General features: G+C 29.9%; 2 protein-coding genes, 1 long non-coding RNA gene and 1 pseudogene across 3 annotated transcripts; 2 read left to right on the forward strand and 2 right to left on the reverse strand.

Moving 5' to 3' along the window:
- Window positions 1–348: 348 nt before the first annotated feature.
- On the reverse strand, window positions 349–4,408 carry LOC107894022 (sphingoid long-chain bases kinase 1-like; annotated as a pseudogene).
- A 368-nt stretch (window positions 4,409–4,776) lies between these two features.
- On the forward strand, window positions 4,777–5,579 carry LOC121212398 (uncharacterized). Its single transcript, XR_005907504.1, has 2 exons — window positions 4,777–4,898; window positions 4,993–5,579. It is a non-coding gene; the product is annotated as an uncharacterized lncRNA (long non-coding RNA).
- A 2,139-nt stretch (window positions 5,580–7,718) lies between these two features.
- Window positions 7,719–16,291, reverse strand: LOC107894023 (alpha-galactosidase). The gene is made up of 15 exons (XM_016819212.2): window positions 15,969–16,291; window positions 15,808–15,866; window positions 15,570–15,626; window positions 15,370–15,404; window positions 15,174–15,277; window positions 14,572–14,647; window positions 13,771–13,832; window positions 13,423–13,488; window positions 13,242–13,325; window positions 12,357–12,421; window positions 11,423–11,505; window positions 11,001–11,091; window positions 10,038–10,087; window positions 9,039–9,179; window positions 7,719–7,954 (listed from the first exon to the last, which is right to left on the reverse strand). The coding sequence occupies exons 1-15, from the start codon at window positions 16,151–16,153 to the stop codon at window positions 7,850–7,852; spliced, it is 1,263 nt and encodes a 420-aa protein (XP_016674701.1). The 5' UTR covers window positions 16,154–16,291; the 3' UTR covers window positions 7,719–7,849.
- Window positions 16,292–22,355: 6,064 nt separating this feature from the next.
- On the forward strand, window positions 22,356–25,182 carry LOC107894024 (pheophytinase, chloroplastic). The gene is made up of 6 exons (XM_016819213.2): window positions 22,356–22,922; window positions 23,004–23,115; window positions 23,209–23,302; window positions 24,310–24,487; window positions 24,559–24,628; window positions 24,720–25,182. The coding sequence occupies exons 1-6, from the start codon at window positions 22,552–22,554 to the stop codon at window positions 25,029–25,031; spliced, it is 1,137 nt and encodes a 378-aa protein (XP_016674702.1). The 5' UTR covers window positions 22,356–22,551; the 3' UTR covers window positions 25,032–25,182.
- The last annotated feature ends 1,620 nt before the right edge of the window (window positions 25,183–26,802 follow it).

Consider the following 26,802-nt stretch of genomic DNA (forward strand, 5'->3'; position numbering starts at 1 on the left):
AACTTTTATGGTGAACCCCATGTGATGACTTAATAGATTAGAGTGTTCATCGCCTCAGGTGTAGCTTAAATTTAAGTCGTGCTAATCGTATTTATTGTTTAGACTTTGCCTTCTTATTATAATTCAAAAAAAATGATAACTTATGTCTAATTTTTTTAATCCAAAATGAATAATTCAAATTTGTTAATCAAATTTTCTGAGTTGGAATTATTTTTAATTTGAATTATTTCTTGTTTTGTTTTTGTTTGAAATAAAATAAATCAAATTAATCGAGTAGAACTTCCCCTGCCGTTACCTAGACTAAAAGTTTAACAAAGCAATATGTATGTATATAAGCAAAGCAAAAGGTACTGAAAAACAAGAAATGAATTTTCCATACATTGAGAAGCCCACACAGAAAGAAACAAGACCACGGAGTTAGACAAAGCAACAGATACACAAAAACCCAACAAAAATAAAAATTTACAGAAACCCTCATTGCATGTTTACTAGCACAAATAGGAGGGGTTTCACATGTGATATAATATAATATTCGGACAAAATATGTCTTAAGCATACTCAGCATACTCACAAAGCCGCGAGTCTTGTAGGGAGCCTTTTGCATTCTAGATATGACAAGAACATTTCAAAAAAATAAAAAATCTCTTCATCAGACATCATGATGGCCACAGAAGTGACCAATTAGTCTTACTGTTCCGGAAGCAACGATGACACTACTTCTCCATTGAGGGGAAAAAACTCACCGTCAATGCCACAATCATTATGCGTGTGTTTCCCAGCCTTAATTTTGACAGATTTTACCTAAAAATTTTAATGGAAGCTATAGTTACATGGTTTAAATAAGATGTAGATATTTGTGCATATAAAACACCCATTAAATATCATGGAGTAACTATCCCTATGTAAGAGCACTAACTGCAAAACATATGTTCAAACCAGTAATAGTTATTTCATCAAAGCACCCGGTCCAGTTGCACCAACAATTGTAACAATAATTTTGAACTTGGATGGACTCTTATTGGTGCAATGACCAAGTTGCTGTATTCGGAATTTAAGATTGTTCATGGAGTAAAGGAAATTTTACGCTCATACCTTGACATATTCAACATATGGCAGTGAAAGGTGTTTACCCATCTATAGTAGCACAAAAAATCTCATCAACTGGAGTCGCCCACTCTCGTGAACTAAGAACATATCCATGGTGTTGTCATCGGGTTTAGCTCTTGGAGCCACCACCTGAGAACTCTGCACAGTTCTGTATGCATGGTTGCACACAAGGATGCCAAGAAATGGCCCCTTAGTTACAATCCATTCATCTTCGACTCTTGGGGTGGGTTCCTTCTTTGCTACTGACTCGAGATCATTTCGTGGCGCTGGTAACTCGATTGGATTCTCCACATCCCAATTAGCTTCAGTGCCCCATTTTGGTTCAGCATCCCAAATTGGACCTAGATCAGACAATGTCGAAGATATATCCTCTCTATCATTTGTTGCAGCATTACCTCAAGAACATCTAGAAGGATCATGTGCTGCAGTCGATCCACTCCATCCTTTATCTGTCCTAGATTTTGATCTGGTCCTACGCCAGTTTGGAGTTGTTGAGGGTGGTAACTGAGGGTGAATAACTTCAAGCTCGGCTGTTACATTGTTTCTCCCAAACGACAACCGTTTAGCCTTAGGATCAAGGCCACGCACATATTCAGATGGTTCTGTGCTGGCATGAGTGCTACTACAAGTGTCCATCTCACCTACAGATGTTCGGCTAGGAGTCATTATTGAATCAATACTAGATAAACTAGAGGCTCTAGGAATGCCATCTGCGTTTGACCTCCTCATAATGTCGGTGTACAAGTCTGACATGTCAACTACATCCCTATCAGTTGAGATTTTACCTTCTCGATCCTCTTTGGCTACTGTAAGGTTTGGCAAACAAAAAAACTTTAGGAAGCCAGCAACAAAATATCGTAGTGGACCCAATTATTTCTGATATTTCTCAGATAGTTCTAAGACTGCAAGACATAAGAAAAAGATACAAACAGACAGTTTATCCTTCCCACACTAGGAGATAATAAAATACGGAGGAGTTACTCTATGCAACACCATACATACACTCATAAAAGATTTTCTTCATTCAAACATTATATATGCCTTTCCTGAATCTAATGTGCCTTAGGCAACTTACAGCCAAAAGATTCAAAGAAAAGTAGTAAAGATGGCTAGTCTAGAAGTAGTTCTGACGTAATTTCAATTATAGGCACAAACTTATGGTATAACAACGGGAAAACAACCAAGGATGAGGTACAGAAATAAATTTTTCCTGAACCCATGGAATGCGAAAAAGACAAAAAGGGAAATCAGACACTCTTTTAAAATGTTACATGAGTGCAACATATATGAGGATGAATGCTCAAAACGTTCTAAAATGAAATTCATAGTCAGTAGGTGTAACTCACACTCTAAATTCAGGCATCTTTGAACGTATGATGCTAAGATATGTTACATTGAAGCATTTTGAACGCATTTCAAGAGAACAGAGGTTGACTGGATATCGAAACCAAACGATTTCTATTTTGTTAACAAGGATATATTGTCATGTTACCAATACATACCATCACCGACAAAACCATAATAGGAGACTGTCATCCCAAAGTGAATAAGACCAGTTTGAATCCACTCTATATCAAAAACATCTATAGCAGTTAGACCACCTTGAAACCAACAAGAGCTCAATTGTAGGCAACAGGAAGGAAAATGGGAATTTGATACATCTATAGGAAGAAAATAATGGTATTCACAAAGCGTTAGGGTCCATCAAGGTGTTTTTAACCAATTCAAGACACATGGATCAATATGGTTTTGAAAAACACTACAAATCAACCTATAAAGGGAGTGAAAAAATAATCAACACACAAAGCAAATCTCATCTTGAATGCCAAGCAGCATTACCTTCATAATAGAAATCGCAGCGGAGACTGGATTTCTAACTCCAAGAACAATCCAAATCAATGAATTATGAGAACCTGCCGGTATAATTCCAATAGGTATAGAAATTCCTTCTTTTTGATTGTCTCTACTAAGCAGACCATTTAGAACCTACACATTTACCAAGATAAAGTAACTAATTAAATGATAAAAACAGAAACATTAGTAGAGAACCTAATAAAACTCAACACCCAAAGAACATTGAAGCTTTATACTCAATATTATGATTCCAATATCAAAAAAATACTCAGCCGTCCCTATAATGGAGATAAAAAATCTGATGGTAGCAAGTACTGCAGGTATTGGAAGGAAATATACTAGAACACAAGCGAGATACAGTTCAAAGGTTTTAAGTTTATATCAACTTCTGAAGAGGAAGATGACAATGAAAAGGAGCAGGATGCGGACGGTTATCATTCAGGAGAACATTAAAAGTGAAGGAAACATGGAGTTTTCATTTGATGATGATGCTTAAGGCGATTAATCTTAGAAATAGATTAAGAAATTTATTAGACACAGAACAATCATTTAAATTTATTAATGTTCAATATTTTATGCACCATTTTGCTCCGGCAAGTGCTTTTCTTGCACCTCAAACAATATCGGGCTCCTAATTTCTGCTTACACTCTTGAAAATTGAACAACAGGTTATCTAGAAAAATAAATAAATATGAAACATGAATCAGAATTTAACTAAAATTGAAATGGCTAATCTCATTGATAATCCCATCACCACCAAAGCATATAATTCCTGAAAGTAAGTAGAATGATCTAAATTCATATTAACAGGTAAGATGATGATAACAATCATTAAAAACATAAACAAAGCTAGAATAAGTAGTTAAATTTTGAAGCAGTACTATCATCAAGGCATGTGTTGATGTCAACAGTAGATGCCAGCTTTTTAGCATGGCCTGCAGATGTTGTTTTGACTACCTCCAATTTAAATCCAGCAAGCTGTCACGGTTTGCATTTACAACAAGCCTAAAGTCTGTGTTTCTTATTGACTATAAGAATAGCAGGAAAAAAGAAAATAGACGTAGAACTAAAGAAAAAAGCAAGAATTTATAGAAAAATGAATAAAGCGTGCCACAAAAGAAAAGAGGATTTTTTGGTAAATAATACATAAAAAAAAGTTACTATAATAGTTGATATGTACCAAAATAATAAAAATGAATAATGCAACATTTTTCTGACACTAGATCGCCATACCAAAAGGCGATTTAGCCTTCTTTTCCCAATAATGCCGGTCAAAAAGTGAGCCAGGAAAGAGTAGCCGATTTAGCCCCCAAGGCAACAGAGATTCTCTGTCCCTCACAGGGCCAAAATGACCCCTCCCTAGCACTAATTAGACTGGCCAGTGCGTTCCTCACTCGGCTTCCAGTCCCTCCCTACACCATTCTCTTTTTTTTTTTTTTACCAGCATTATTGGAAAAAGAGAGGGTTAAATCACTTTTCGGTATGGTGATTTAGTGTCAGGGAAAATGTTACACTATTCATTTCGTGATATTTAGTGAATAATTGACAAAATATACTATTTTGGTATTTCTTGAATTATTTAAAAAAAAAGATGATTATCTGAGAAACTAATAATAAAAGCATACACAATCATAAGATGCATTGACACATCAATGCAAGTTCATTTAAGAGAAAATTATATTATGGATTTTATTCATCTTATGGGTGGATAAGGTGGATAGGAAGAGAACTACAGACTAGCAACAACAATTATGGTCAAGGACAACTGATTAGTGATTCCAAAGTATCAAATTCATAAATAACATGGAAAATTAGAAAAATCTATATAAACTGGTAAGATAAAAGATACAAAACATACCTTAAATATGGGTTCGACAATTCCATGGAAAACTTTACTAAAACGACCCATTCAGGTTTGACTAAAACGACCCATTCAGGTTTGGAATTATCTCTGCAATAGATCATTCCAATAAGGTTTAATTTTGGGTTTTTGTTTGCAATCATCCTATTTAGTTTCTTTTATCTTTATAGGTATCCTACAATGTTGGTGTTAGACATTTCACTGTGCATTCTTACCCTCTTAAAAAGGGTGCTTGTGGCTTTTCGGCTTTTATTAAACCAAAGAGAAGGCAAAAGGATTTTCGATTCTTGGCTTCTAGTGTAGAAGAGGCGGTTCAATGGGTTGGTGGGTTTGCTGACCTGCAGTGTTATATCAATTGTTTGCCTCACCCTTAGTTTCTTCGAAGAAGAAAGCTTCTTCTAAATTGGTTCCGATGGATACTCCACCTGAGCTTGTGTTCAAATGCAAGAATCCTCCAAAAATGCGATTACGGCGATTACGGCGACAATTCCATTGAATATGGAAAACTTCTTCTAAATTGGTTCCCATACCTTAAATATGGGTTCGACAATTCCATTGAAACCCACCTGAAAAGGAAGGAGGAAGCGGCGGCGATTACGGCGACGAATGAGATTCCTGTCGGAAAGAGTTAGGTTTGGATAAAGCGGATTCGTTGGTTGTAACTTAAAATTGAAGAAAGCACCTTTGTCTTTTAGGTTCTTCTTATTTTCATTTTAATTTATCTTTGGTTAAATATGAGAATCTACCTTTGTTGTTCCATTTTTACTTTCTTTTGCATATTTTATTCAACTACTTCTCCATTATTTTTATTATAAAATATCATACTTGTGCTAAACATTCTCAATTTTTAATTTCATTCTTATTTAAACTTTAAAATAACCAAAGCATTAGTAAACAATTATAATATTTTTGTCAATTTAAGGATTAAATTTGTAATCATATAGAAACACTGTGTTTATGATTTAATTTGCCTTATTTTAAATATGTATCATCTCATATTTGAGCTAATATTTAATATACAAGTGTTAATAGATAATACATGTGGGCAGCAAAGTTAGGTGTTCACACAATAGTTGAGTGTTGAGAGTCGCTGAAGAAGGAAAGAGGTGTTTTTCTATATGTGTGTGTAAAGAAGGAAGAAGAGTATTTATAAGAGATGGTGGGCCTCATTTAACCTTAGATCTTACACGTGTATAGTACGGCTTTCATTGTGTCGACCATTTAGGGAGCACAATAACTCTCTAGATAGGTAATTATGGAATATACATGGACTAGGCGAAGTCCATGCGAGGAAAGATCCAACACTTGCTATTAGTTGGTATAGTGTTGCTTTTGGTGAGGTCATAGTTGGTAATATCCTGATACAACGAGGTAAGGGTGGTGAGATTTTTATTGAGTGAGGTACCGATAACAACAAATTAATGTTTACGTTGATAGAAGAATTTGATCGATAATGATATTAATACTTTAAAATTTTAATTACAACGGTTTGAAGTTTGAGAATAATTTAAAATCTTAATCATAGTTTGAGGATTGCATTTTTTTTAGTTGGAGCAGTAAAGAAAATTGAGAAATGCTGCATTTGCAAGTCTTCCCAACGCAGCCAATTTTGACTTCTCTTTTCTTATTTCTTCTGACATTTAGGAAGAAATTCAAATGAGAGGAAATTGGAGCCTTAAACCTTATCGAAAATAAGGGGGAAAACCATAGATTTTTTTTTTGGGCTACATGACTTTTATGGCAAACTATTTATTCATATTTTTTATTTTATTTTTTTTAACAATTTTATTATACATTTTGATAATATCTGTTTTTTTAGACAATGATTAGAATTATCTATAACTCCTTCTCAACCCATTAATAAGAAGATAATATACTTTAATACATTCGAACTTATGTCCTCTTACATTGACAACAATACACATACCAATTGAAATAAGAATCAATCAACATTTATTCGTATTTTTTAAAACTTAAACAATTATTATAAAAAATTTAATTTAAGGTCATGGTGGCCAAAATGGATGAAACAGAAAATACAGAATCTTTTTGTTTCTACAATATATATTTAATTGCTATTTTGAATCGGGTCGATTTAAGTTTTTTTTCCAGGTCCAATTAAGATTCTAAAATATAAAATAAGATTCGAATTTATTTCGAAATAAAAATAAGGTATAATAATTTATTTGGTACTTCAATTTTATAGAAAATTTATTTTAATTTTTCACTTAATTTTTAACTCTTAAACTTGTATTGTTTGTCAAATTACCCTAAAATAAATAAAAAAAGTTAACTTATATTAATTTTGCGGATGTGGCACCCTCATGGAAGTTTATGTGCATATCACATTAGCAATTAATTAATTTTTTAAAATTAAAAAGCATATAAAATTTTTATACTTCTAATAACTGTTAAATTTTTTTTAAAAATAATTTTTATACTTTTTAAAATTTTTATATTTAAAAAAAAGTAATTTCTAATGTGGCAATTCACATGTATGCTACATCAACAAAGTTAATAAATGTTAACTTTTTCATCTATTTTGAAGATAATTTGACAAATAATACAAATTTAAATGCTAAAAAAGTGACATTTTAAATAAAAAGCAAAAATATTTTTTTAAATAGAGGACAAAATAAATCATTGTGCCTAAAAATAAAATTAACCATTTTTTAATAAATATGGTTTCTTTTAGAAGGATAAGGGAAAAAATCCAAGATAAATACAAAAATTGAATGAATTCCTTTCTAATACATAATTCTCATGTCTTTTAAAGGATTTATAGAGTTTAAGTTTTACGGATGAAAAAAATTACAATTAAGTGAATTTTGGCTCCATTTAGATATTCAACTTGACTCAATTTTTTATTTAGTCAAAATTTAATGTGAGTGTCGGATACTAAAAAGTCTTCTTTTTTCATTGAAAATATCACACAATACATAAGAACATGCATGGTCTCTCAACATGTCCTACTGCTGCTTATGCCTGCTATAATTGAACTCGCTTTTCACCAAAATATCTATTTGTTCAACTCCGATCTCTATTTGTAAGTGGTTTCAAAGTGTACATTTTGCATGCATGAGAACCCACTTCCGCTGATATCTCATCTTCAACACCCGTCTCCGTCGAATGCTGTTCATTTCAAAACAGTAATCTAATAGATAAATCCAGTATTATTGATGTCCAACACCATATAAATCCCACTTTTTAAAGGTTTTATCCTCTTTAAAGAGAGTCTAAAAACTCATTTGAATGACACTAAAAGGGAGAGTGCATAGAGGGTGATTCAAACCCCTATGCTTGTTCACATTATCTCTATATCTTATAAATTGTGGATTCTATTTAAAATGACGAGACCATTTTTAAGCGGCTTCAAGAATAGTTTCTAAGCTCTCTTTAGAATCGAAGATACAATCTTAATAATATTGTACTCTTCAATGCAATGACATTAAAAAAATAATATATTCACATTATTAACATGATACTCTTAACACATTATAAATGAAAAAAATTAACTATCCAATCATCAAACTCATAATGTAAAGAATAAAAAAAAAACTATTTTAAGTGATATTAAATGTGCCTACATAACTTCTCTATTTTAAAAGTCGTGGACAATGTTGTTCAATGTATGAATTTTTTTTAATGGGGGTGTTGTAAGGTTGTCTTTAGAGTCAATGATGAAATTTAAAAAATGTAACACTCTTCAATACAATGATTAAAGGTAAGTTTTGATGGGTGGTAGGGTGTGATGTGATGCGTTTAGTTTATTTTTTTATCTTGCGTTACAGTATTTAATCTCACTGTCATCATTATTTTTACACTAATTATAGATAACCGCACCGTCCATTTAAACCAAAACTAAAAAAATAATCCGTTGCGAATCAGGGGTGTAGCCAGGGGGGCTGGCCCCGGCCCTCCCTAAAATGAAAATTTTCTTTTTAGGCCCTTGAAATTTTTTAAAAATCTTAAATTAGTAAATGTAAAATTGCACTTTGGCCTCCCCTAAAATTATAAAAATTCAATTTAATCATTTATAAATTATAAAAATATAAACTATAAAAAATTAAAATTTCATCCGGGCCCTCCTAAAAAAATTTTCTAGCTTCGCCCCTGTTGCGAATATAGATATGATACAACACACTAGGTTGATTAAGATTAAGAATATAAAAGGCTAAATGAAAAGTTGTAAAATGATAGAGATGGGGAAGCTCACCGCCCACAAGTCTCGAGAATCGACAACCGTTGATGGCTTAAGGCCTATATCGGACCAATAAGCTGTGATGTTTGCTGAGGAAGATCCTCTGTTCCATAACACCACAGCTACCATATTGTTAGCCAATGGGCCTGCCCATACCTGGATTTATCAATTTGATGTTGGAAAATCATTTCCCATAGGAATTGTTAGGTTAGAAACAAAATCCCTACAAAGTTTATTCAAATTTTGTTGAAGAAAAAATTTGAGATTTAGTTCTTCTAATTTGATATATTTTTATATTTTATTTTATTAATATAATTTTTTTAAATTATTTTAAGTATTTTTAGTCAGAGTTTTTATTATTTAAACACAACTAATTAAATTTTCATGTGGCTTTGATTGTGTGATCAAATGACAGTAAAAGAAATCAGTGTTAATATTTTGACAACAACAATTAGCAATGTTATCAAATTTGAACTTACCATTAATATTAAAAATAATATTTGATATACTGCCGGTGCATAAGTCTCGTGCATCATAAATAAATAATAACATGACAAATCATCATTAAGTTACACAAAAAAATATATAGTGGACTTGTAAATAAATACTAATAATTTTATTTAAATATAATTAAACATCAAAAGTAACTATTATAAATAAATATTAATAACTCTTGAATTTATGATATTAAGTTTAAGAGTTTTGGGTTTTAAAATTTATTTATAATTAATTATTATTTAATTATGTTTAAATGAAGTTACTAATATTTATTTATAAGTTCTTCACTATGTTTTGTTTTATTTAATAATGATGTGTCATGTAATTCAGCAATGATGATTAGGACTTATGCATGGACAATACATCAAATATTCTCCCTTAATATGATATAAATAAGATAAACTAAATTATGTATAATTAAATTAGGAAGATTAAATTATAAATATCAACATGATAAAATGATTAAATCCAAAGTTAGACCAAAAACATGAATTTAAAAATGAGAATGAAACTTACCTCAGGATCCCCTTCTTTCTTCACCTTTTTACCTTGAACACCAAGTTTATCTACAAAAGTTCAAAGATTTTGGTCAAAAACTTGATGCTTTTGCTTTTTATTTTTTATTTTATTTTCTTTCAAATGTGGAATTAGTTGTTGAATATTGACATTTATTTAATTAGATAATAAAAAAAAATCGATATTTCTTAAATAAAAATTTATTTTGAGTCTTTCAAAAAAGTTTTATATCTCATCAATGTTTTAACTTGACCTGATTTCAAAATTAATCAAAGTCCAACATAAATGATTGTACACTGGAAGGTCTCAAATAGAGCTGTTCAACTGTTGAGCTATTCATTCAAGTTAGAGGCATCATTAAATTTTGAGAGTCAAAAATATATATATATTAGATTTGGTTTAGAAAATTTTTTTAAACTCGTTTAAAATTTGAGCTAAGATTGAGAATTTGAGCTAAGATTGAGTTCCAATAATTAAAGTCTAAATTTGACTCGAATTAACACATTTTCAAGTTTATGATATGTTATTTTTTATTTTACTTTATATATTAAATAATTTATATCAAATGAAATTTAAACATATTATATTATAATGTACATATTTAAAAATATACGAAATTGTGAATTTTGGATTTAATAAAAGGAAAAGAATTCAATAGTAATAAAAAATATATATTAATATTAAATATTAAATAATAGTAATTATATTTTTAAAATTTTTAAACATATGTATCTACTTAAATAGATTTAGATTAACTATTTATAAATACGAGTAAATTTATGCAAAATTTAATACACATATTTTAAATCAAGTCGAATTTAAATAACTATACATAATATTGATATCATAAATAGACTTAACTTAAACTCAATCTAGTCCTATCTACCAACACCTCTAATCCCAATTTAAAAAAAAGAAAAAAACTTTCAAACTTCACAGCAATTAAAAGAAAAAACAAATTACCTTGATTGACATCAATAACCTCTTTATTGGCTACCAATTCAAATGTCACATTATCCATAGACCTCACATCACAGCCAATCAACAACGGAGCCTACAAAATAGTGTAGACGAAAAAGGAACTGTGAAGTACTAAAATTAAAGAAAAAAAATAGGATTAGAAGTAATTCTAAAAATGAAAAAAACTGCAATAGATGTAATTTGAGGTATTTATGAATTGAGTTAAATTTGATTTAAAAAAAAATTAATACGAATTAGTTCATATAAATCCACTAAAATGATTAGTTTTAAAGTTTAAATAATCAATTATTTTTATAACTTTTTTATTAATTCTAAACAGTAAAATATGTATTAGATTTAAAAAATATAAATCCAAGCTCGAAACATATGAAGGAGTGATAAAGAAGTATTAAAATCAAATGTACTTTAGCTAATGCCCATATGCTGAAATGGCACCGATATTCTTCCGTTGTCATGCCTCCGTTTCCTACTTCCAGCATGTCGGGATCTGATTCACATAATTTTAATTTCAATCATTTTTTTAAATGAAAAATATTATTTTAGAATTTTACCTTTAATTTGTATGTAATGATTTAATTATGCTTTCAAACTACTATATCTTTTATGCATCTGAAATTTATCCTTTAAATTTTTAATTATTAGAATTTTAATTTCTTTACGCTTTCGATTTAAAATTAAAGTTCAATTTAAAACACTGTTACTGAACTTCCGTTAAATTGAATTACATGGCAGATTTTAAAAAAAAATGATGCTCATGTGACCAATATTACACGGATGTAAGTAAATAAATTCACTTTCAAAGATGTAGAAAGTGAAAATAAACACCTTTTTTTCTCTTTGGTTGGGTGGCAACTACGGTAGAATTTTTTTCCAGTGAGATCCATTGCAATTTATGGCCTAGAATGAAAAGGGGATAAGGAGACTTTTGCAACCGTTGGATGAATTCATGTTGCACCCATCAATCAGTTACAAAACAAAAAAATTAAACCCTAAACCCTAAACTTCAATCTGAATTATAAGAATGGGATAAGTGCTGTTTAATAAAAAAAAATCCATGTCAAACATTATTGCACCAGATCTCATTGAAAAAATATCTCACTTTAATTGTTACCTTTCGTGTTAATGTTTGTTTTCCCTTTTTAAGTCGGCTACAAAGCAAATTTATTTTTTTAAAATGCCACATAATCCAGTTTAAAAGATGCATCAATTGGACTTTAATTTTTAAATTAAAAGAGAAAATGAAATAAATTCTTAGAATTAAAAATTAAGGGATTAAATTGTAAATATGCAAATAGTATAAGGATTGAGAGCATAAGTCTACCACATGCAAATTCATACCATTCCAAGCTCCCGGTTTAGCATACGAAGCCCACTGGTCATTTTGATCCGCTATTCCCGTCATACTAAGGCACAGTTATAGTAGTTATGAGATATTATCTTTTGAAAAATAAGTAAATGGTAAAAAATTGTGATTAGTCCTTATAATTTGTTAAACTTTGAGATTTAGACATACTACTTAAAATGTTAAAATCAAATCTTCTTCTTGACCTAAATAATTTCTTATTGAAGGCCTCACATACTTGAATATGAATAACATAGACAAAAATACAAAAAAAAAAAATTGAGCAAAATGCTGGCCAAATTACAATTTTCATCCTTATATCATATTTAATTTGAAAATTTAGCTCCTATAATTTGATATATTTTGATAACTGTACAATTAATGTAATTTTTTAACTATGTTAGTGTGATGAAGAGTTCAATATCTCTTAAGCAAAGTCTCAAATTTGCGTTTTTTTTATGGATAAAACAATATTAGAAATTAAACTTTAATTTATACCCTTTAAACTTTTTAAAAGAATTTAATTAGGCACCTCAATTTTTTTTAAAATTCTAATTAGACCTTCCAAAAGTTTTAAAAATTTTAATTAGACCTTCCCCAAACATTTTGAAAATTTACATTAATCCTCTCAAATTTTGAAAATTTTAAATTAAACCCCCACATTCTTAAAATTTTTTAATTAAACCTTTTTGAAAATTTTAATTAAACCTTTAATTTAAAAAAGAATTAAGCAAACCCCCAAAAACTTAGGATTCATTGTGGCTATAGGACTCTAGGGGGTTCTCCAACTATAAAACCTCCAAGTTCATTAAGTATAGGGATGAAAACTATAATTTGAGCCAAAATATTTAAAATAAGGCAATTAATGCATAGGTGTATACCTGTCCCAGTTATCTTCAATGTCTCCAGTTGTTCTCCAACTATTCCCTATACTTGGTGCCCATGTTGCAGGATCCTCTTGTCCCCTGTGTTTTTTAAATAATAATAATAAATATTAGAAATTTTGATTAGGCATTAACCATTGATTTACTTAAGAAAATATATTATTCATTCATCACTAACCATTCACATAAAGAGAAAAATATGGGCCTCCCTGAGTTAAGTAATGCTTCGCTCATCTTTGGGTACCTATAATAATAAAATAATAAAGTTAAAATTTTCTTTAAAGTCTTTATACTTTTCGTGCATTTAAAATTTAGTCTCTTTATTTTTTAGATTTTAAAATTCAAATACAATTACTAACATTATAATAAATTTGAATTTGATAAAAAAATTGACCGTGTTAATAATTGAACTTATATTTTTAAATTCCAAAAATAAAATAACTAAAAAGTTGGACTAATTTCTAAAATAATGATAGGGCACAAATGAATAAAGCCTGGCTTCATCATTTAGATAATGTAAAATTACCTTTCCTTTGGGCTTAAGCCACCGGTATCTTCACAGTTGTCATATTTCAAGTAATCCACTCCCTATCACCAATTTACTACATTCTTACATACCATCAATAAAGTTGATGCATAAAAAGCAACTTTTTTTTAAAAATATATGAATATAAATTTTTTTATATAAAATAAAAGATTATGACAATTTTTTAAATTAGCCATTCAAAATTCCAAAAGTTAAAGAACAAAGCTAAAAAATATATATTTTTATGGACCAAAATAAATGTAAATATGCAAAAATATATATATATTGAAAAGTTCCAAGAAAATACGAAAAGGAGGGATGCTACTTGCTCCCCCCCCCCTTGCCCTTGATTATGGTATTATTAAGTCAACCTAGTTATTATCATGGACGTTAAACACTGGCTTGAATATGATGTAGCGTAGACCATTTCTAAAATTTGTGTATATCTATTAACATCTTTGATTTAACATGTTAAAAAGAAAATCAACATAAATTTTTAATAAATTGTCTATGTAATAGACTCTTATAATTTTAAATATGTTTCAGGTCATCTTTGAGCTGCTTTTAATATCAAACTGCTAAGCTAATAGAAGAATCATATTGATATAGTACTTATACTTCTAGGACTTAATTTGGACATTTTAAAGTTTGAAGATTAATTATAAAATCTAAGTCATAACTTGAGGATGTTTGATGCAATTCACCCTAAAATAAATCATTAACATATTTATATAATCGTAATTTTATAATACGAAAAATAACATAAATATGACAAGATAAGGTAAACAAAATCATGTATACCCATAAGGCAAAGGTTTTTGCATCTTGTTCTTCATGTCCCAGTGAGCCAGGCATGGTCTTGCTACAAGTTTGAGTCCTGAAAATGCAAATAATTCATTAAATGCTACAAGTTTGAATCCTGAAAATGCAAATAATTCATTAAAAAAGAGTCACCCTTGTGTATGAAAGTCTAGGCTTTCATCCTTTGGTCTAATTTGATACTATGCTAAAATTTAGATTTAAAATCAAATTTAGATTTAAAATCCTCCTTTAATTGGTATAAATATAATTTGATCTCTTTATTTTTAATTATTAGTAAATCCAAATTGATAGCACCTTTAATTACTATCATTAAAGTGATTGCATAAAATTATTTTTAAGCTTTAAACATTAGACTGCATAAAATTATTTAAGCTTTAAACATTAGATTGACATGTGAATTTATTATGTGACTAAATAATAATTATAAAATTCATGTCATTACTTTAACTACTTGTGTTACTAATTTGGATGTATTTTTAAAAATAACCACACTAAATTACGCTGAATTAGAAGGATTAAATCTCAAATTTTAGCGACTAAAATCAGAAGTAAACCATTTCAATTTATGAAAAAGGATTTACCCTGCATCTGAGTAAATCCCAAGCTTAAGCCCTTTGCTATGAACATAATCTGCAAGAGCCTTGATGCCAGAGGGAAATGTTGAAGCTTTAGGAACCAAATTTCCCTGATGGAAAAATAAAATTACATTTTAGTCATTGCAAAACTTTTTATTAGTTTTTAAGAATCAAAAGAGGCCCAGAGTTAAGAACATGGTACCTGAGAATCTCTGTTGAGTTCTCCCCAACAATCATCTAATTAAGTTGAGCAAGTAAGAAACTAATTGAAACCAATGTTGTAAAGCAATATCTAATGTTATTTTGAAAGGAAAAGAAACATAATGTTGTCAACTAATTCAGTGGTGTATTGATAAAAGATTTCTGTTGAAATGACATCAAATTTTAGATTCGATTTATCACCTAAATTTATATAGATGTAGCCAACGGCACTTAGACCAGTTGAGACCATTGCGTCAGCTGCAACATAGAGCAAAGGAAATTTCATTATTTCATAATTATCGGCACAACAACGACTCAAACCCAGAATGATATTAATAAATAACCTAAAGTGTTCAAAACTTGAAATGAATAAAGGGAATTAACAAAATATATAATAAAGAAAAGTATATTATGAAAGTGCAGACAAAGATCTAAATACCAGTTTCTTTGATCAATGTCTCATTTATATCGCAATGGAAATGATTCCAACTGTTCCACCTGCTCATATTAAAATACCATTCACTATACTTTTGAACTTATAAACAAATGAGATTAGGAGAAAAAGGATAAGAATAGGGCATCATATAATCACATCCATACCCCATTTGTGGAGTTAAACCAAGCCCATTATCCATCAGAGTCCTCCTTCTAATCCTACCCGAACCCTCGACTCGAGCCCCGATCTCGGTGACAGAGCTGACCGTCAATGGCAACGACGACGTAAAAGTAGAACTGAATATCCCCAAGAAAAACAGAAAACAAAGGGTTGATGATGAAGGAGCCATAGGAGGTATTATCCTTCAGGCTGAAGCAAAGTGTTGTATCTTCAACTATATATGAACTCATATATATATATATATAGGACAGGTTGAAGCATGCTTTTTTTTTTTTTAAACGTAAATGAAGAGGAAAGTGAAGCTTCCAAGAGATGCCAACTATAGGTAGGGTAAAACAATGATGATGATGATAAAGGAAAATGGAGGTCACATTCATTAGTGACATCAGCATGAAAATGTGTACATTAGGATCCTTCCATTATTCCTGTCACTATAATAGAACATTGCCAAGAGAGCCAGACAATAACCTTTTTTCTCTTGGGATAATTTAATTATGATTTTAGCATCTGAATTTGAACTTTGACTTAATTTTATCTTTAAACTTATAATGGTTATTGATAAATACAAATTAATAATATTGTTGATTGTTGTTGATGAATTTTTAAATTTAAGATTATTAGTTGAATATAATTAGACTTTTGCTAACTTTACTTTAATTGTAGAATGAAATAATTTTATCATTATACAAACTGTAATTAACAGTATTTTTAATTTTAACATATTACTAACGTTATAAAAATTAAAAATGTCTCAACTTGTTCATGACTCAGGTCACATTTGAATTCTTAAAATATTTCAAGACTAATCATGTTTTGGTGTTTTAAAAATTAATAAAATATTAAAATTATAGTTTTATAATAAAAATTAAAACAAGCACTCACCATGATTGAAATAAAAAATCATGGTCCAAGGGATTGATCAATTTGTCATTTGGCGCTTAAACGTGACTGTGAGTGTCCCTAGGCAATCTCATGACCCTTGATTTGTTCTCTTTTTTAACCTTTTTGTCCTACATAACATGCTTCATTGTGTGCCTTCAATATAGCTGTCTTTTATTTTATTTTATTTTTCATGGATGGATAATTACGAATTTTGACATTAAATTTTGAAGAAATTTACCAAATTTTTTAAAAATAAAAAAGAAATACACAAAAAAGGTTTGTTCTTTTATTTAAGAAATAAATTGGACTGAATTTAGATGAAAAAAGGGGTTAAGGGTGAGTTATAGTTTAAAGAAACGTAAATAGAGAAATTCATGGTGATTCCGTGATCAAAGGCAAGTAGGAGGGTGAGGAGTTGAACTCGTGCAATTTCAAAGGGTAATAATTGTTTACGCTAAACCACCGAGACCCCAACACAAACGACTCGTTTTTTTTAGGGCATTAGACTTTGCCTACCCGTATGGTATTTTTAGGGGATTGAAATTAAATTATAATTTTTATTATAATAAAAATATAATTTTATTATTTAGATAGTTTATATTTTTTATTTTTAAATGATTAAATTAAATTATTATTATTTTTAGAAGGTCAAAGTGTAATTTTACCTTTACTAATTTAAAATTATAAAATTTTAAAGGGCATAAATGAAATTTTTTCATTTTAGAGGAGGCCGGGTCTCCTACCAGCCCCCTAGATACGCCCCTGGTTAAATAAAACTCAAAACAAACTGACTTAAATTTTCATGGCATGGGCTGAGTCTTTCATCTGTTTTGGTTTACTTTAGATCAAACTTGTTTAATTTGACTTAATTCTGTTCAAATTAAAATTAAATAATTTTAAAATTATTTTTATTTAAATTTTATTATAAAATGTAAATATTAGTTTAAAAATTATTTTTTCAAACAATAAAAAGGACCATTTGGATAGACGGAATCAAGTTCAGATTTGAGTGTAAATTATTTTTTTAGAATCGAATTAATCAGTGAACATGATAATAATGGATGCTAAAAGTGCAAAAATAAAATATTAAATTTTGATAACAAGTTTAAGTGGGAAAAGTGTTTATCACTTTAAAATTTAATTGGAGGTTTAATGTCACAATTATATGCATGATTAGAATCATGATTCAAGTCTCGTGCTCTTCAATAACTGAATCTGAATCTTTCTACTTCTATAGTTTTTTTAATAATTTAGTGTCTCAAACTTTTATTGAAATTCTTTGCTTTCTCCTTCATCACACCTATATAGACTTAGGGTGAGTTTGGATGGGCGGTGCGTTTACCTACGGTTAGTGTAAAAACAGCGGTGGCGGTGAGATTAGATACTGTAGCGATACTGTAGCGTGAGACAAAAAGTAAGCTAAACGCACCGCACCGCACCCAATCGCCCATCCAAACCCACACTTAGGTATAAAACAACATTCGTAACACAAACTCCAACGCCCCTCAACTTTACCTTGTAAGAAGTTACTTCCACCAACCTAATCCATTTCCTCAAATAAGCACCAGTTCACCACATCCGAAAATAATCAACATGCCTAAACAAAAGAGCTAAGGATGGTTCTAAAGAGGACAAATAGGAGCCTTGCCCTTTTGTTTCCTTCTAAAATTTTTTTGACTTCATTCTAAGATCCACTACCTTGAGCCAATTTCATAAAGCTAAAGTTATGGGCTGATTTGATAAAACCAAGAACAAATTAATAAATTTGTACAAAACAAAATGATAATGAGACTTTGAAATAGACATGTTTATGAGCCAGGTTATCTGTCCAAGCTCGAAGTTTATCTTGAAATTTGGAAAGATTTGAGAAAAAATATTAATCCCCAAAAATAGACTTAAGAAAATATTAGGCTCATTTAAAATATGAACTAGGTTCAAACTTGAACATTTAAAATCCGAACTTGACTCGAGTTGGCCTATTTTTAAATTTATACTATTTTATATTATGTTAATATCATGCTTAAGTCTAACACGACTTGACCCACAAACACATTTATAATACTTTATATTATGTCAATATCATACTTAAATCTAACCCGACTTAACCTACAAACACCTTTACTTTAAAATCATAATTTTCATAATGAGATTGAAACAGGGAAAAGAATAATCCAATTGTTTGACTAGTACTAAAAGTTAGAGATATTGATTGAATTGCTACTAATAATCATTAAAAATGGATGACTGAAATTGTTTAAACCAAATGTAGCTAAAGTTTGGGATCGTTCTTTAATTTTGATGTATTAAACCCAAATTTGTTTTAAATTTTAGCTCAAATTCTTTATGTTTACCTTTGAAAAGAAAAGACTAAAATTTTAAAAACAAACGACAAACGAATAGAATTCTTCGCTTTTCTTTTTTATTTGTAACTTTATTTCAAAGCTTTACTAAAATTAATTTAGTAAGCTTTGCAGAGCCGCCTAGGGCACAAAATTGGAAGGGCTCTAAAAATTTTCAACTTTTAGAATAAAAAAAAAGAAAATTCAAATTAAAATAAATTTATTAAATGATTAATGTTTTCAATTTTTCACCATAAATACTTCATCTCTTAAACCTCTAAAATTTTTTAGCTTTTATTATATTTAAATTTTATAATTGTTTTTAAAAAGAAATTTAATTTATTGTTACGCTTAGGGCTCCAAAAATGTGAAGAACGAGCTTAAAACTTAGGAAAACTTTTACCAATTTAATGTCAATTTTTTTATGGTTTGTTTGGGTGAGAAATTTATAAGAGAGATTTAATTTGTATCCAGGTTTTCAAATGCCTAAAAATGAATTTACTTTTTTGAGTAAATATATTAGAGAATTTCAAAACTTATGAGTAAATTTCAATAGAGAATTTTAATTGTTCAAATTCATTTTTAAATTTCATCTAAAAAGGTGGTTTTTCAAAATTCCTCATAATTTTATTTGATTAATTACACATAATTTCGCTATAAGATGAAAACTTAAACTTCAAATTCAAAATTTATTTTATTTAATTATAGTATATACTTTAAATTTTATTTTATTAAAACTATTTATAAAAGCTTACAAATATAATGATATTCAAATTGAATATTTTTTATATTATTTGTTTTTAATATAATTATTTTTTAATTTGTAAAATTCCATTAACCTAATCTTTTCTAAATAAATTATTTATCCAAACAAAAAAAAATTGCAAATCTTAACATTTTGAATTGATGAATTTTAAAATGTATTTTAAAAGTCTCAAAATTTTTAAGATTCTTTATCCAAACACACTCTTAAAGTTTACTTTTTAAAATTTTGGCATAATCTAAAATATTTTGGCAAACCCTTGTAAAATTTGATAAATCTTTCAAATTTTCAGTAAATTCTTAAAAATTTTGGTACAAAAAAAATTATAGAAATTTCAATAAATTCTTAAAAATTTTGATATAATATTAAAAAATATGATATACCAAATGTTGAATGGATCAAGTTTCAAGAAATTTTCGTATAACGTTAACAATTTTGATAAACCCAAATGTTGAATGGGTAAATCTGACTCTAAGGAAAAGTTTAAAATATACCTTAAAATATTTGGTAAAGCCTTAAGAAATTTGGTATAACTTATACAAAGACAGCTGCATGGGTTGAGGAAAAATTGTGATAAATCCTATGGAAATGCTATTCTTAGAAATTTTGGTAAGTCCTAAGAAATTTTTGTATAAATTTAAAATTTTTGGTATACTAAAATGTTGAATGGATCAAGGTTAGGACCCTAATTTAGAAATTTTTTATATAACCTTAAAAATTTTAGGAAATTCTTAAAACTTTTGGTATAGTTTTAGATATTTTGGTGTGACCTTATAAATTTTGGTACACAAAAAGTTTCAAGGAAAAGCTTTTGAAATTTTGGTATAATCTTAAAGATATTAGTAAATCTTAAAAAAATTTGGTAAATCCTTGAAAATTTTTATAAAAAAAATCAAATTTTGGCATAGAAGAAATTCTATGGAAAATGCATAGAAATTTTGGTAAACTTTTTGAAATTTTAGTATAAATTAGAAATTTTGATATACTAAAATGTTGAATGGATCGAATCTAAGACCCTTAGGAAAAACTTTAGAAATTTTGGTAAACCATTTAGTATATCCTTAAAAATTTTAATAAATTTAAATATTTTGATATAATTTTAAAAATTTTGGTATATTAAAATGTTAAATGGGTCAAGTCTGAGACCCTAAGTAAAAGTTTAAGAAATTTTGATATAACTTTAAAATTTTTGATACATCCTTAAAAATTTAGCTATAACTTTAAATATTTTGATAAGTATTTAGAAATTTAGGTTTAAGTATATTAAGACTGGTGCATGGGTTGAGGAAACAATTTGATAAATCCTATGAAAAGTTAACTTTAGAAATTTTGGTACACCAAAATGTTGAATGAGTCGAGTTTGATAAGTAAGGAAAAACTTTAGAAATTTTGGTAAACCCCTTGATAATGTTAGTATAACCTAAATCCTTAAAACTTTTCTATACAAGAAATTTTGGTAAACCCTTAAATTTTTTTTTAAAAAACCATTAGAAATGATATAGCTTTAAAATTTTTGGTAAGTACAATTAAGTTTTGGTATATAGAAAATTCTTAGGAAAAATCATAGAAATTTTGGTATAACTTTAGAAATTATGGTGTATTAAAATATTCAATGGGTCGAGTTTGGAACTCTTAGAAATAACTTTAGAAATTTTAGTAAACTCTTAAAAATGTTGGTATGGTATAGATTTTTTTTTTTAGATTGTAAGGAGTTTTGATATAAACTTTAAAATTATGGTATGCCAAAATATTGAATGGATAAGTTTAAAATTTTAAAAGAAAAATTTTAACAATTTTTTATTATCTTAAAATTTTTGTATAACGTTAGATATTTTGATAAATATTTAGGAATTTTGATAAACTTTTAGAAATTTGGTTTAATTTTAAAATTTTCATAAACCTTTAAAATTGTAAATTAGGTATGTAGAAAATTCCAAAGAAAACCCTTAAAAATTTTGGTTTACAAAAATATTGAATGGGTTGAGTTTGTGACATTTAGGAAATGCTTTAGAAATTTTGATAAATTGCAAATAATTTTAGTATAAGTTTAGAAATTTTGGTATATTAAAATATTGAATGGAAAAGATTAATAAATTTTGGTATAAAGGGAGGGCATGTAAAATTAACATAGTTTTATGTCATCTCATAATTTTTTCTTTCATTAATATTTTAATAATTTAATACATTCGTACCAATATAACAATATTAATATTAATTAAATTAAAATTCAATGGGCACTAAACTTCTTATATATATGGTTATTTTTGTTTAATGTATGAATATGTACATATATTTTTAGAAAATAAAAGTAATTTAATGTAAGCTTTCATTGTATAAAAAGTCCATAATTTTTTTTTTACAAATTACTAAAATTTAATAGAATAATTGTTTTTCGAAAAAAAAATCTAAATATTTTAGCTTTTATCAATTATGTAAAATTTAAAACAGTGTTGAAGATAGTGAGAGGTGGGAGCAATCCGAAGTCCAAATGCAACCAATACCACACACAACTCCCCCCATATGGCAAAGGAATGAAATTTGAGTGGAACAAAAATAACAAACAGTTGAGTGGTGGGAATAAAGATGGCGGCTGCCACGGTTCTTCATGTTGTGGCGGCGGCTTTTCTCCGACCGCCGCATTCGCTGCCGCGGACGAAGGCTAAAGAACCCAGACTGAAACCAGGACTTGCTTTCCCTCACCTTTACGATAACAAGCTTCCCGTTCTCGGTCGTGGCTATGGTGTTGGTAACCGTAGTTTCATCACTTGCTATGTTGACCCATCCACTGAGTCTCGTGTCAGCGTGTTAGGGGTGAGTCAGATAAAGGAGAAATGCAGTAAGTGGCAATGGAAAGGTCGGTACTCCATCAATTACTTTGTTTCCTCATCATCTTCTACCAACCCTCCTTTGCTTCTCGTTCATGGATTTGGTGCCTCCATTCCCCATTGGCGAAGGTACCCAAACTGGAAATATCGTTGCTTTTCATTTATTTTGAAATGATTGCAGTATTTGAACTGGGTTAACAATTGTTGTAGGAATATTGACACATTGGCTCAGGATTACACTGTTTATGCTATTGACCTTCTGGGTTTTGGTGCATCAGATAAGCCCCAAGGTTTTTCATATTCCATGGAAGCTTGGGCTGAGGTATATTTCACTACAACCCAAGCTCACAAAAACATGGCGTTTAACTGTTTTAATCAAAATTAATCCTTCTAATCTCAATATTATTGTTCACAGTTGATACTAGATTTCTTGAATGAAGTTGTTCAGAAGCCTACTGTGTTGATTGGAAACTCTGTGGGAAGTCTTGCTTGTGTGATAGCTGCCTCAGGTAGTTAAAACACATAGTTTAAATCCATATATAATTTTTTTTGATGATTATATTGCTAGATACCGAACCAAATTCTACTTAGCAATTAGTTATCAATGATTACTTGCTAATTAAGTTTATTTAATACGTAAATATTTATATCATGTAAGAAATCTTAGAGAATAAGATTTCTTGATGATCAAGCAATAGGATCTTAGGTCAGAATTATGAGATAGATGTAATTTCTATGGCATATTTGTGTAGGAAATGAGTTTTGTAGGGTTGTGAGAAAGAGTTTAGTAAAATATTGGGTTAATGGGGCAAAATGTATTTCATGTGTTTAAACCTAGAGAGCGTAGAAAACTGGGCTTGTTTTGGGGCTCAGGATTAGTATTTGTGTATTGCGTGTTTTGAACCCGTTGTAATCCTTGTGTTTATAGTGGAATTTTTTTCCCTCATCCCTCAATGTAGGCAACCGGAACCGAATCATCTCTTGTAATATCTATGGGGTCTCTGTATAGGAAATGAGTTTTGTAGGGGTGTGAGGAAGAATTTGGTAAAATATTGGGTTAATGGGGTAAAGTGTATTTCAAGTGTTCAAACCTAGGGAGCATAGAAAACTGCGCTTGTTTTTGGGCTCGAGTTTAGTGCTTGTCTATTGGGTGTGAGGAAGAGTTTGGTAATTTCTGTGGCATCTTTGTATAGGAATGACTTTTGTAGGGTCGTGAGGAAGAGCTTGGTAAAATATCGGGTTAATGGGATAATGTGTTTCCATGTGCTTAAACCTAGGGAACATAGAAAACTGGGCATCTTTTTGGGGCTCAGGTTTAGTGTTTGTCCATTGAGTGTTTTGAATTCTTTGTAATCCTTATGTTTATGGTGGAGTTTTTCTCTTATCCCTAGATGTAGGCAACCAGAAGTGGAGCATGTTAAATATTATCTCTTGTGCGTATCATGTATTCCATGTTGATCTCGCGTTTGATTGTGTTTCCACTTACAAATTTCTAATGTATATTGTGTGGAACAAGAATCTAGTCAAAACCTGGTTCGAGGGATTGTGCTGTTGAATTGTGCTGGTGGGATGAACAACAAGGCAATTGTTGATGATTGGAGGATCAAACTCCTCTTACCTTTGCTTTGGTTGGTTGATTTCTTATTGAAGCAAAGACGAATCGCCACGGCCGTCTTTGAGCGCGCCAAGCAAAGGTATTCTATTTGGTTCAACCATCTTCCTGTACTGATATTCATTGCTACTCATCCAGTTGTCTTTAATGCAGAGATAATCTAAGAAACATTTTGTTATCTGTTTATGGAAATAAAGAGTCCGTTGATGATGAACTAGTTGAGGTACAGCAATCAATCTCCTTGAGTTACCGCCTACGGTTCCTTATTAACACGAACCATTTAAACTTGATAATAATGTTCTTTTACAATGCAGATCATCAATGGACCAGCGAACGATGAAGGTGCTCTCGATGCCTTTGTCTCGATTATAACCGGTCCACCAGGGCCAAACCCTGTGCAATTGATGCCGAGAATCAACTTACCTGTCCTAGTTTTATGGGGTGATCAAGATCCTTTCACCCCTATAGATGGGCCTGTAGGTAAGTACTTCTCTTCCTTACCTTCGAAATCGTCGAATGTAAGCCTTTATATGTTGGAAGGTGTAGGGCATTGCCCCCATGATGATAAACCTGACCTAGTTCATCAAAAGTTGCTTCCTTGGTTGGCTCAAGTTACTGCTTTGTGAGCAGCCATTGATGTAATTGCTAGAAATTGGTGGCCATTTGTATAGTAGATTTTTGATCCAAGGAATATATATATATATATATGTATAGCAATGATATGTCATGTATATGTTGCATTGACGCTTAGCCTATAAATAAGTGTCAATTTCTTTACTATTTACCTTTTAGAATTTCTTCATTTGACATTTGAAAAAATTCATAATAGATGGATTATAGTTTAAAATGATTTTATATATTGTATGAAAGATAGAAATAATAATCTTTTATAGAAACTCTAAATGATTTTATATATTATTTTTTAAAAGTCATTCGTTCCATTAGTCAGATGAATCTACTTATATCAATTAGTCATTCTTTCACGTTATGCTGCTCATTTAGGGGGGTTAGGTCCATTCATTTATCATTTCTTGACCAAGGCTCTAAACACTCAAATCTGGTCTCTATAACATTTCACTTTACTAAATCAAGGTGAGAACAAAAGTATTACGAAATTTCTCTTCACTAATTACTTACATGGCGTCTCAATATTAAATTTTATTTTAGTACCTTATTATTATCTTTTATTCACATATAATTTCACTTATTACTGTTTTTTTTGGTGAAAAAGATATTACAACGCAAGTATTAAACATTAAAAAAACATCATCACATAATTCTCATTAACCAACTGCAACCTCGATTCTCTGTTTCGCCTAACCTGGACAATCGTGTCTGCGATTTTATTTTCATCTCTAGGAATATGTTGAAGATTTCAATGGCTTAGAAGCTTCAAAAACAAAAGTATTCTTCTTACTAAAGTAGAATTAGAGTCTTCACGAACTCCTTTATGAATGATTTTAACAGCTTTAAAATTATCTGTTCGAATGACGACTTTTTGAAAGCCTCGATCAAGAGAAATTTTCAACATGTCTAAGATTCCCCTTAATTCTAAACCAAAAACTTCACAATTGCCCAAATACATGTTGAAACAAACAATCCAATTCCCATTATGATCTCGCAGAAATCCTTCAGCTGCGGCAAACATATCCACAGATTTAACTGAACCATCCGTATTTAAATAAACCCAACCATCCGAAGAAACAAGAATGAAATCCGATCTTGAAGGTTTAGTGGCATGCGAACTTAACATAGAAACATACTGCTTTGCTCAACACAAAGTGGCTTTAATAAATTCATCAGTACTCCACGAAAAACCTTGAAATATGTGTAGGTTTCGGTTCTTCCAAATGCGCCAAATGATAATCCCGAACAAACAAGTCCAATTGACTCCTCCGACTAAGGTAATAGCTTGCTTATTCCATAGATTAAGCTCTATCCACTCGTAAAGATGCCCTGTAAAAAAAATAGATTGTTTACCTGTAGGGATTAACTACATCCATATTTCCCGTGCCGTTATGCAATCCCATAAAACATGGACACTTTCATAATTATGACCACATATTCCACAAGTAGTGTCTGTTTCCAATCTTCTTCGTAACCTTTCTGCATTAGTGAGCAAACGATGTTTAAAAACAAGCCAAATGCAAACTTTAACCCTTTGTGACCATTGATATTTCCACGGTAATTTCCAAACATCCACTTTTGCATTCCATGATTCTTCCCGAAGTTTTTTGTACGCACTTTTAATTGAGAAAGAACCAGACGTGGTCCCTCCCTAAATAATTCTATCCATGCTAGAATTTAGTTGAGGTGGCAGAATCCCTACAATCCGTTGAATGGTATCCTCAGAGAACTGAAGACGAAAGAATTTTAAATTCCAATCCCCATTTTCTG

This window comes from Gossypium hirsutum, chromosome A13 (genome assembly GCF_007990345.1).
Source record: "Gossypium hirsutum isolate 1008001.06 chromosome A13, Gossypium_hirsutum_v2.1, whole genome shotgun sequence".
NCBI lineage: Eukaryota > Viridiplantae > Streptophyta > Magnoliopsida > Malvales > Malvaceae > Gossypium > Gossypium hirsutum.